General features: G+C 37.7%; 1 protein-coding gene across 2 annotated transcripts; it reads left to right on the forward strand.

Moving 5' to 3' along the window:
* The first annotated feature begins 1,219 nt into the window (after positions 1–1,219).
* LOC121726747 (facilitated trehalose transporter Tret1-like) lies at positions 1,220–12,623 on the forward strand. 2 transcript variants are annotated; one of them, XR_006035575.1, is made up of 8 exons: positions 1,220–1,325; positions 1,537–1,766; positions 1,896–2,219; positions 2,326–2,458; positions 2,603–2,823; positions 3,038–3,232; positions 3,668–4,243; positions 12,517–12,623. XR_006035575.1 is itself a non-coding variant. In XM_042114225.1 (7 exons), the coding sequence occupies exons 1-7, from the start codon at positions 1,262–1,264 to the stop codon at positions 3,914–3,916; spliced, it is 1,416 nt and encodes a 471-aa protein (XP_041970159.1). In that variant the 5' UTR covers positions 1,220–1,261; the 3' UTR covers positions 3,917–4,476. The 2 variants fall into 2 exon arrangements, 1 of the variants encoding a protein (XP_041970159.1); XM_042114225.1 differs by lacking the exon at positions 12,517–12,623 and having other exon boundaries at positions 3,668–4,476.
* Positions 12,624–12,630: the final 7 nt, after the last annotated feature.

A 12,630-nucleotide genomic window follows, 5' to 3' on the forward strand; every position in this document is an offset into this window, starting at 1 on the left:
GCTTACACATGTAGAGTTGACCATAGGAAGAAATCATGAATAATGTAGGTATGTATGGTTTTCTCTATATAAGATTTTCGCATACGGAGTCGCGGGAAAATCAATTCATTGATGAACACGCATATTTAAAGACTTAATTTAAAGCTTTAGCCAAGCAATCGAAACAATTCTGTAAGCTTTTGGCAATGTAGTTGTGTGAATTGCAAAGCGAATAAATTAATGTATATTCAAATAATTTAAGTTTAAAATTTTGAAATTTTAACTTACTTTAGAGTCAAGCCAAACTATTTTGTAATGTGTGGTAAAACAAAAGTTAAGGTTTAGCCTTGATAGCGATTGGCTTGGCTGTAGCAATATCGATTTTTCTCAGCAATGACTAAAGCTAAGAAATTAAAGTTCATTGTCAGTATTTATCATGTCTTTGTCCTTGAATTAACCATAGCATAACACGATTGGTCAACTTTTATAACTCAGAATAATCAATCAATAAGACCTCTGTAATAAAAGGGATTCTAATTTTGCCAATAGAGGAGAGTCATTTAAGCTTCCAAAATTTGTACATAGATTGGTTCAAGCATACACTTTAATTTGCCCATAGCTTATATGAAATATATTTATGGTTTTTAAATTACGCGACAAAATCCGTTTTGTCGCTTACGCCCTTTACATTTCTTGCCGTTCCATTTCTTGTTTTCTATGAGAGGCCGAGCCGGCCTCTCATAGAAAACAAGCAATCTAAAACATATCCAAAACGGTATTTTACTTTAACGCGGCGTCACCTGCTGTACAGCGACAAGAGCTGATGTAACTTATTAGGCACAACGGTGCCCTCCAGTGTCTGATAAGGGATGGTAGGTCCCTTCATAGAACTGCATAGGTACCTCATGATCCAAACCACGAGTCTCATTACACAATTTCACACAATGAATAAAACTTGTCTTGCGATTGGGCCGCGCGTAACACCAACGTCTATAAAATCTATACGAGATTTTAGGAGTCTTTGCCAACTTTTTCAGAATCCTACGCTTATAGGCTTTGCTACAAGATGACCCCAAAGTTCTAGAAACAATCGATGAACATCTTGTATACTTTTAATGACGCAAGTTGGTGTTATCATATTTTCATCTGCTGCTTTAATTATTTAGGTGACTGGTCATTCCTTATTTCTATATATTGTATTGTTCGCACTACGAGCCACATAGTTGGAGTGTTCACTTCTTTGGACTAAAAACTTTGATTATAATATTTGAAATCTTTCGCTATGGTCATGGAACAAAGAAAGAAGGAGGGTCATTCGTACAGGCAATTCATGTTTGCTTTATTGGGTAAAAAATATTTTATTATTATTTTTTTACTTTCAAATGTTTTTTTAATCTGCGCAGTTTTTGTTGAGTCCTGTTATCCTGTAGATTTTATTATGCCTATTTTGTAAAGTATTTTGTATACGTCGTGTTTCAGTAAAATGACAGCATAGATCAAATCGACTCTATACCCGTAAAAACTATTACGGGATTTTAATTTGCTGCATTTTTACAGCTAACATGACAACGCTGTCTTACGGGCTGGAAAGCGGCTGGGTGTCGCCCATAACCAAACTCTTACAGTCCGACTCATCCCCAACTGGTAAGGCGCTGTCCGACAATGAGCTTACCTGGATAGCCAGTGCCATGAGCTTTGCTGCTGTCTTCGGAGTGCTCATCTTTTCATATATCACCGAAAGATACGGGTGCAAGCGAAGCGTAATCCTCCTGTCGTTGCCTCAAGCGGTAAGATTACCTTAATTATTTTACTACATTTGAAGGTTTTTGTCCAATGTTTGGCTCCAAGAGATTTCCAATAGCTTCTTCAAGTTCTATATATATAGCATTTTCATTAGAAATAATATCTGCTTTCAGCTATCGTGGATCTTAAGAATCGTAAATTCTTCAACCGCATCCATCATTGCTGCGAGAATTTTATCAGGAATTTCAGCTGGTGGAATCTTTAACGTTGTACCGATGTACGTGAAGGAAATAAGTCAAGATGAGACGAGAGGGGTACTGAGTTCCCTGATAGTTCTCAGTCAGAACATCGGAATGTTTAGCATGTACTTGATGGGAGCGTACCTAGAATATTACACGGTAATGCAGCTAAGCGTCGGATTGCCGATATTCGCGGCGGTGTTGATGATTAAAGCTCCCGAGTCTCCTGTATTCCTGGTGAAACAGGGAAAAATGGAGGTAAGATTCTTTGAAAATAATTTTAATTTTTGTTAAGTAATTGCGCTAAACTTTTGAAGTTTCTGTGTAGTAAAGATTGTGATTAAACTATCTCATGTTTTTTTAGGAAGCAGCCCAAACCATAGCGAGTCTCAGAGGAATGGATCAACATCAGAAAGTCGTCCAAAACGAAATAGATTATATGAGGAACGAGGACGCTCTCTTCAAGTCTCTACCAGCTGTGTCCATGATAAGCATCTGTAAGTAGAAATTAAGTAGTGACTCATTATGCCTCCCAAAATTATAAAACCTTTTTGCGTATGTAAATTCAGTAAAATAAACCGTAAATGTTTTTTTCTTTACCAAATTTCTTTCTAATAATAAAGCCTACATTTTCTTTTCAGTGAAAGAAAAGTCCTGGCGACGCGGAGTTATCATAATGTTTGTTATGTTCACGTTCTATTCTTTGAACGGCACCTTCACCATCCTTACCTATGCATCCGCCATCTTGGCTTCCACTGAGGAGTACGACATTAGCCCGGAGCTGCAGACCCTGAGTCTACCGATCGTGATGATCGTTGCTTCTATACTGCTCACCGTCATCATTGACAGATTCAGGAGGAAGGTAATATTTCCAATGTATAATATTTATTAAAAGTTACCTACTTCCTGAATATTTAGAAGATTGGTATTTTTTAATAATGTTACTAAGTGATCAAAAATTCATAGGTATTTAAAACGTTCGGCATTTAAAGGTATACCTATTACTAAAATCTAAAAATAGGATTCCTATTTTCCTATTTTAGAAAAGTCAAAAATAACGTTAAAAATATTTCCAGGTACTAGCGATTGGCGCTTTTTGCGTCATAGCAGTTTCTATGGCGACACTAGGTGGAGGGATGTTGGTGCAGCACTTAGGGGGGAGTATCCCAGGATGGTTGCCTGTCGTCGCAATGATATCAGCCGTCACAGCCTTCGCGGGGGCTCTCTCGCCCATACCTTATCTCATTACCACAGAAATGTTCCACTTCCAGGTAAATAACCTTTACAATAACAATGCCGTCATAAAAATGAAAAACGCAGTTGTTTTGAATTCGTTCGCACAAATAACATATTCTTGGTAAACAAGTAGGTCGCACAAGACGTCAGTTCACAAGAAGACGAGGTGAATGATGCTGCGTTTGTCAGAGTATAATTTTAAGTTGCACCGGGTTAGCGCGGAGTCGTTTCTAGTGTAATTTAAAGTGTATTTTAAGTTCATCGTCTAGTATATTTTAAATACTCACCTACCTATTTAAAAAAAACGTTGTAATTAGATAATTAAGTGAAAATATGACCCTTACGAAATAATAAAATCGTGAACGGTGAACTCTACTTCGGGACTTCTTTTACCTGTTTTTTCTCCGGTGGCCTGTCTATTCAATTACAAGTTTTTGTTGTCCTCATTAATTTACTTTTTTTTGTTACAGATACTGAACAAAGTAATGGGAGCGGTGGTCACCTACGCCTGGCTCTCCACTTGCATTGCCATCGCGATCTTTTCCCCGATATCCAACGCGTATGGACAATACACAGTGTATTTTGTATACGCGGCGTGCAATTTAATAGGAGCCGTATTTGTGGCTGTATTCATACCAGAAACAAAAGGAAAGAACAGCGAAGAAATACGCTTAGTACTAAGTGGTAGAGCAAAAGGCGATTGCCAGAACTCTACATAAGTGATTGATACGTAAGCCACCATTTTCACTGGATCTGCTGATCAGAGATTTTTAGACAGATTGTGGATCTACGTTATTCGGTCGGGTTCTGTTGATGTTAATCACAATCTGTCTACTGAACTTGACAAAACTCGACCAAATCGCGTTGGTTCGCCATTTAACTATAAAGCAATTTCTGTGGTCGTACTTATATCAATGAAAATCTATGCCTTACCAGGGATATAATATATTTTTATGTGACAAGTTCAAGCATGTGTTCAAATTATCTTTGTCTTTGCCTAAATTCTCAGTTTTATGAGGTATACTTGGTAAAGGATAGAGTATTAGGTATGTACATGAGGGTTAATTTAAGTATATTAAGTAAGCAAGTTTTTATTTTTGTTTCTGAAAATAATAACGAATACCATTACAGTATACTCAGGGGCCTGTGTTATTTATATTATTTCCTTAAAAGGATTATTCTCTAGATGAAAGTATCAGATTTCAAATGTCGCTAAGTAGAAATTATTTAGTTCCCTAATTGGAAACATGAGTGGATGAAGTGGGAAACTACTATTTTACAACATAACAAATCTTGCTTAAGAGGGCGACTAACCCTAAAAAATCTAACATCGTCCTTCTCTCTTCACACTCACGCCCGTCTTTCATTTGCCAGGTGAAATAGGATGACGCGGAATAATTGCCATGTTAGTTTTTTCTTAAACTCGATAAATATACATTTTAAAAATCCACTAGGTCAGTGTCTCAAGAATAGAATTTTATACCATGTGTTAAAATATTAACTTAGTTTAATGCACGTTTATGGCAATATATGAAAAATTCGTGAAAATTTGATGCATTTTTGTGATTTTTTTCTATCAAGAAAATTTTAAGATATAAGATCAAATTCTTGGAAATATAATCCATACTAATATTATAAATGTGAAAGTGTGTCTGTCTGTCTGTTACCTCTTCACGCCCAAACCGCTTAACCGACTTTGCTGAAATTTGGCATGGAGATACTTTGAGTCTTGGGAAAAGACATAGGATACTTTTTATCCCGGAAAAATGTACGGTCCCCGTGCGATAAACTGATTTTGGCGCAACGGAGTTGTGGGCGTCATCTATTGTAGTATCTATGTTTAGAAAATGAAACAATGCGGGGCTTTTTTGCAAGCATAAAAATGAAATATAAAATTGACAATTTTGGGTACCTAAGTCACGCTCTTAACTTACCCACTTCATCATCTAGCTTATATAAATAGCTATACATAAAATCCACCGTTTTTTTTTATTTTAAAAACATTTTCCCGGTCCTGAAGTCTCTATTAATTGCAAAAAAGGCAGTTTTCAAAATGTTACTTACTCACTTCAACTATTCATGTCCTTAATTAATTTGTTAAAAAATACAAAATGTATTACAATGTTGTATTACAAAATTACAAGGAAACAATAAATCTAATCTAGTCTTCAATACTAGTTATTATTATTTGACAGCATTCCTTATTTATAATACCTTTGATACTTTTCTCGTAACAGTATCTAAGCGAAGTATCATAATATTAATACGTGAACGAAAAACTTTGTAAGCCTTTTTATGAAAAATGGGGAAACGTAGGTGCATGAAATTTTGCACAGTTATAGTTTATATGGTGAAGGAGTGCATCGAACTAATATTATTTTGAAATTATGATTTTATCATACATTTTTTTAACAAACAAAACATTACACACACTACAACACACACACATGAGAAATGACAGATTTTTGAGTGACAAGCCTATACGTACGAATTATACTCTATTTATGGTTGAAGTCTGTTGACAACAAGTTGACAAATTGAAAATGGATTATAGTTTTTTTTAGTGAATCTAAGATACTATTAGACAATGCTTACACGGCCAGTCTAAGATCAGCTAAGTCCCAGAGACAAGAGTTGAAAAAAAAATGATAAAGTCAATATTTTTTACAAAATATAGGTAGTAGTCCTAATGTCGTTGAAGCTAAGGTCGATTTTCGACCATTGGGCGATCTCTAGTTTTGTAATTAAATCCTACTTCCTACTAATATTATAAAGGCGAAAGTTTGTTTGGATGTATGGATGTATAGATGTATGGATGTGTGGATGTGTGGATGTGTGGATGTATGGATGTTTGTTACTCTTTCACGCAAAAACTACTGAACGGATTTTAATGAAACTTTACAATAATATAGCTTATACATCAGAATAACACATAGGCTACAATTTTAACCGACTTTCAAAATGGGGGAAGTGTTATGTTCGTTTTCCTATGTTCAACGATTAGTCTGCCGTTTGTTAACCCATTTTCAAAAATTTTCTTTTGGTATGTAGGGTATCATCCCAATTTGGTATTATATTCACAAAAGTGGTGATCTGATGAAGGATCCATAAGTAATCGAGGGAACTCCTCAAAATTTATGGGGAAACATGTGGTGACTTCGGTTTCGTGAGAAGTATTCTAAGCATATGCTACAAACAAGTAAGATTTTGCACCGAGGTATACCTGGTATACCGTGGTTCGGAAGGTGCTGAGAGAACTCCTGATTCTTTATAGATATAAGTTTGGGAGTTTCGGCGTTGTTTTAAGAACGGAAAGCATATAGCTACTATGCAAATTACATTCATCATCATCATCATCACTACCATAATATTATACCATGCATCGTCCCATGATTATGAGCCTTTTCATAGTCTTTTAGATCGAGGCTCGAGTTTGTCAAGCGATAATTAAAAAAAATCTGTACTTAATAAATTATAAACCTGAAGAGTATGTTTGCTTGAATGCGCTAATCTCAGGAACTAAAGGTCCGATTTAAAAACTTATTTCAGTGTTAGATATCTCATTTATCGAGTAAGGCTATAGGCTATATTATATATATATATATATATATATATATATATATATATATATATATATTTTTACGTGAATCTTGCAATCAGCCTTCAGGCTATAAGCAGATGGGATGTTGGCTTCTTAGTGTAGGGTGGTAGTCCCAGTGGAATACATCCCTTTATTATTTAGTCAGTCATATCACTGATTGTCCTGGTCAAATATGTCTCGTCTCTTTTTTAGACGACGTTTTATTTCTGGGATTGTTAGCTGTCCAGCTAGAACATTTTGATGGTTCTGGAGTCTACATTTGTATTTGCTATTATAGGCAGTAATCTCCTCTTTTACTGTTGGCATGTTGAGAGTATCGTGTAGCTCTGATGTTCTGAGAAACCATGGTGCATTTGATGCCTGTCTGAGTATATTGTTTTGGACTCTTTGTATGGTGGATTGGTTGCGAGCACTGGCAGAACCCCAGAGTTGTATGCCATATGTCCAGATTGGCTTTATCACTGTTTTGTACACAAGAATCTTATTTTCCATAGACAGTTTGGAGTTTCGGCCTATCAGCCAATCTAGGCCCCTGATTTTGAAGTTAATTTCGTCCCTTTTGGCTTTTACGTGGTTTTTCCAAGTTAGTCTTCTATCTAGGTGCATTCCCAGATACTTCACAGTGTCTTTGTGTGGCAGCGGTGTGCCGTTTAGAGAGACAGGTGGACAATCTTCTTTACGGAGGGTGAATGTGACATGAACCGATTTGTTGACACTTGCAGCTATTCTCCATTTTTATAGCCATTTTCGCACCTTAAGCAGACTTGCTTGTAGCGCTTGTGAAGCTTTAATTGGGCATTTGTTGGAAGCTATAAGAGCAGTATCATCAGCGAAGGTGGCGGTGGTGACATTGGATGTTTCAGGTAAGTCAGATGTAAAGATAAGGTAGAGGAAGGGTCCAAGTACCGATCCTTGAGGCACACTTGCTTCTATGTTGTAAAACTGAGATGTAGAGTCGCCTTCTCTTACTTGAAAAATTCTGTTAGATATATAAGATCTGAGAATTCCATAGAACGTGTGGGGTAGTAGGACTTTATTTTAAATAACAGCCCTTTGTGCCACACCTTGTCAAAAGCTGCTTGTATATCAAGAAATGCCGATGAGCAATATTCTTTGAGTTCAAAAGACTTTCTAATTCTCCTACATACTCTATGGACTTGTTCTATAGTTGAATGTTTACTTCGAAAGCCAAATTGGTGGTCGGGTATTATTGACTTCTTATATGTTTCAGAGATCAGTCTTTGAAGCAGGCATTTCTCAAACAGTTTCGAGAATATCGGCAGCAGGCTAATGGGTCTGTAGGAGGTAACTTCGTGAGGAGGCTTTCCAGGCTTAAGGATCATAATTATTTGAGATACTTTCCACAGGTCAGGGAAGTACCCTACTCTCAGCATGGCGTTAAAAATCAATGTCAAAAACACTATAGCTTTGCGTGGTAGTTCCTCTAAAACCTTCTTGTCAATTAGGTCAAATCCAGGGGCTTTTTTATTATCCATAGACTTGATGTTTCTTTGGATTTCGCGGGGTGTTACTGGGCTAGGTGGAAGGTCCATCTGGAAGTCTTGATTAAGGACTAAATCAATATCAGATTCGTCAGCAGCAGACGACGGGTCATTTGGTTTGAACACTTGGCTTAAGTGTTTTGCAAATAGTTCCGCTTTACTTTTCGCCGATTTAGCCCATTCTCCGTCTCGCAATCTCAGTGGCGGCTTATGATGCAGGGGTCTATCAAAATTTTTGCAGGCTTTCCAGAGTGAATAGTCAGTATCCTTTGTTGCAGTCAGTCCTTCTAGGTAAGTTTCTATCGCCGTATCATTGGCTTCCTGAATTAGGATTTTTAATTCTCTAGCTGCTTTGTTAAGTGCTGCCTTATCTATAGAGTGTCTACTTATATGCCACACGCGTCAGTCTACGTTTCTCCTTAATGTTCTGTCTAATGTTTTCAGAATATACTTTTCTTTTCGGTGGAAGCGCGTTACTTGCTGGTGTACAGTGCCAGCAGTATTTTTGTATCATTGTGGTGATGGTTTTTGCAGCTTGATCAATATCGGCTTCTGTTTTTAGAGCTATATTTAGGTCCAGCTTGTCATGTATAAGTTCCCGAAAGGACGACCAGTCTGTGCGCTTATTATATAGCTTCGGTGTTCTTGTCACTTTTAACGCTGTAGTACCGATGGTTAGTAGGACTGGAACGTGATTTGTGTCAGCATCCAGGCATGTCTCTATGCAGTGATTTACAGAACTTATACCCTTGATGATAAAAAAGTATATCACATCTGGTAATCTATTTGGGTCACTGGGCCAGTTTGTGGGCTCTGCTGTTGAGATCGTGGTAAGTTTGTTCTTATCCAGGCTTTTCTTTAGGACTCTTCCTCTAGTATTTGTTAGTCGGGAGCCCCAGTGTACATTTTTTGCGTTCCAGTCACCCCCAACTATGAATCGCGGTCCAAGGTGATTAAATAGTTCCTCATACTGTTCTTCAGTTATTGCATGTTTGGGAGGGCAGTAGACAGCAGAGACATTGAATGTTTCATTTCGATCTTTTATTTCAACAGTAGCAGCTTGAATGTGTGCTTTTTTGAACTGCAGATGTTCGCTGTGTTTGATGTTAGATTTTATAATCACTGCTGCACCTGCATGTGCCATGCCATCTGGATGGTTGGTGGCATATATTTGGTAGTTCTTTATTTTGACACTGCTGTTGGACGTGAAATGGGTATCTGCAACAAGTAATATATCAATGTCATGTGTGTGCAGCAGGACTTCAACTTGGTCTTTATTCGGTGACAATCCGTCCAGGTTCCAGGTTGCTATTTTGAGGGAGGTCATTTTGTTATTTTCGAGACTAGTGTTGTTATGAGGCTAATTAAAGTACTCATTTGTTGAAGGATAAGGTCCATTTTTTCAGTTTGCTTCAGGAACATTTTTTCAATTGTAGGTGTTGTTGTGGGTTCGCCTTCGCGTTCTGCGGTTTTGTTTCCTCTCAAGACTTCATTATACTGTCGACGGTTTTTGGCATTATTGTCGTCTGTAGAGACATTTTTTTCAAATGTCTCAATATTCGGGTTTGCAAATGATTCAATATTCGGATTAGCAGGTCTTGTGAGATTTGTTTTTCGGTTGATGCCAGTTTTGATGGATTTTCTGGATAGTATTTCTTTATATACCTCACAACCCTTATAATTTGCTGGATGATCACCAAGGCACAGAGCACATTGAGCTGGAGAGTTGCGATCAATTTTTGGGCAGTCTGCAGTTTTATGAGGTTGTGCACACTTCACACATCGATACGGTCTCATACAGTAATTTTTTGTATGGCCATATTGCTGGCATCTTTGACATTGAACAACTGCCTTTTGTTTACGTGGATCTTCTATTATTATGGATTGGTGATATATGTATTTCAGGTTTTTTACTAGCTTGTTATTCGGTCCTTGAGCTAAGTTGGCAAAGAAAGTAGAGGTCGGTTTCTTTTCAGGGCCATACTTGGCGTTTATAATTTCACCAACAACAGTATTGCCTGTGCTTTCTAGCCTACATTACACAAACCTACATTACACAACACCTCTTAGCATTATCCTTGATAATGCTAAGAGGTGTTGTGTAATGTAGGTTTCTAATCACTATCCTGTATGGTCGCTTATCTTTCCTGTTAAATGTGTGTCCTATAAGGCCCTTTTCTCTAACAGTATCTATAACTTTCTTGTATGTTTCTACGTTAGTGCAGGAAATCCGTAATTGATTTTTGTTTACTATTTTATAAGTAAAGTCAGTTTTGCTAACGACATTTTCTAGGACTTCTGTAAGTTTCTTAAGATCTTCTATGCCATATAAGATTATGGGTGGAGGTTTTGGAATTTTCTTGATATCTTCCGTGACTTCTTGTTCATCTGTTGGACGTCCACTGAAGCTATTTGACAGGTCTATTTTTTCAGGGGATGGTGTCGAGACTTTCTTCCTTTTTGTGCCTCTTATAGTTGGCACTCTTTGCCATGGTGGTGGTAAATTGTCAATATTTGCTGTAGTAGTTTGTGGATCATCATTGTCACAGTCAATAATTTCACTGCGAGGGTTGTGCTCATTTTCAGGTCTGGTTGATGAGATGTTGCTAAGAGAGGAGGACCGAGGTCGAGTGAAAAGTGCTGGGTGAAATATTTGTTGCACAAGTGCTTTTTCTGGGGGTTTTGTTTGTTCATTAGTTTCTTTCATCATGTTGTTCCCACGAGTAGGGTCGAAGTATATGATCGCTAGGAGGGTGACGCCCTTTCCCCCTAGAAGGCAGTTCAACGGTGTTTGCCAGGTCCACCGAGGTTGTCCGCTAGTGACTGAACCTTCCGCCAGCCATGCATCCTATTGGCGCGTAACTCACCGTAGGATTGGAGTAATTTTTTATTGAGGCTTTCTACCTCTCGACCCGGGCGGTTAAGCTAAGGCCCCCGGTCTCGCGAAACATGACCACGAGATAACGGGTTGTGCTGGTCATTTCCTACCTACACTAACAGCCCAGCTGGTTGTGCTGGTTGATCAGGTTACTTGACCGCCGCCTGAGACTCGGCGTTGTTCTTGACATGAAGGCTTGTACTCAGAACCACGGTGCGGAGCCACACTACAGAGACGATACCACAACGGCCATGTAATGGCTGCGCGAGACCGCCCCCACAATGTAACTCCGCGACCTATTTCCGCGCACAAGCCCCCATGTTGTTACCCGTTTAGCACCACCCGGGGGAAGGTGGTAAGTCCTACGGACGCGGGTAACTCCATCCCCCATTTATTATATTATATTATCACGCTAAGACTAATACGACCGAAGAAACTCAGAAAAATGTGGTAAAAACGTGGAAAAAATTAGAAAGGGCTTATCTCACGAACTACTGGAGCAATTTTTATAGTAATATTTGGCATTTATATAGAGTAGACCACGTGAAAGGAGTATTTATAGCTATTTTTATGGGAAAATGTACGGTTTCTGTGAAATTCCTAATTTACGCGGGCGAAGCCGCGCGGGACATCTAGTATTATATAGATTGAAAAACTTTCAAGAAATACTTAAGAACCCCAAACTTCTAAGATAAAATATACTGTTAAATATTATTATATAGGCAATATTAATTTACGGATTAAACTTTCCACCTTAAATGGCAATACTGCTATTTACGTTGTTTCTTATGTGTGCGTAAAAAAACTCCTAGGCACTTTGGCTTTTTAGGGTTCCGTACCCAAAGGGTAAAAACGAGACCCTATTACTGAGACTTCGATGTCTGTCTCCAGGCTTTAACTCAAGAACGGTTAGCTAGAGGGTTGAAATTTTCATAAATTATGTAATCAGTTGGGGAAAAAGTCTTTTCGCATTATGTTATGTACGTCAACAAAAAGTGATAACAAAGATAATGAAAAAGAGAGAAATTTTCCCCTTTTAAGGGTTCCTTACCCGTAGAAGGTAGAAGTAGAAGTTAATTCCAAAAGGTCTGATGGAACCAAAATAAAACTAGGTGTGGGACCCTTGGGTCCATTTTCAACCCTTTTCTTTTTCTCATCTATATAAATGACTTAGTATTAAGTGTTTGTATTTTATTTACTAGTGCAATAAATCATGTTTTATTACTTGTGTTTATGATTTACACAATACTTTAATTTTGCAAGCCTAAGCCATTTCTGGCATCAGAATTGGGATTGGCCTTTACGCCGTTGAATTTTAATGCATTTTTTTCCTTCCAGTGAAAACAAAATGGATGCCAACTGGTTAAAATATTATGTATTTTCGAACCCAACATTGAGACAGTTATGTAAAATCTAAATTAAGAATAACGATGACGTCGCCCTGCCAAGTGC

This window comes from Aricia agestis, chromosome 1 (assembly GCF_905147365.1).
Source record: "Aricia agestis chromosome 1, ilAriAges1.1, whole genome shotgun sequence".
NCBI classification, from domain to species: Eukaryota; Metazoa; Arthropoda; class Insecta; order Lepidoptera; family Lycaenidae; genus Aricia; species Aricia agestis.

Coding starts and splice junctions, on each gene's coding strand:
- LOC121726747 (XM_042114225.1), top strand. CDS start 1,262: ATGGTCATGGAACAAAGAAAGAAGGAGGGTCATTCGTACAGGCAATTC. Junction 1,767..1,895: donor TCCTGTCGTTGCCTCAAGCG/GTAAGATTACCT, acceptor ATCTGCTTTCAG/CTATCGTGGATCTTAAGAAT. Junction 2,824..3,037: donor TTGACAGATTCAGGAGGAAG/GTAATATTTCCA, acceptor AAATATTTCCAG/GTACTAGCGATTGGCGCTTT.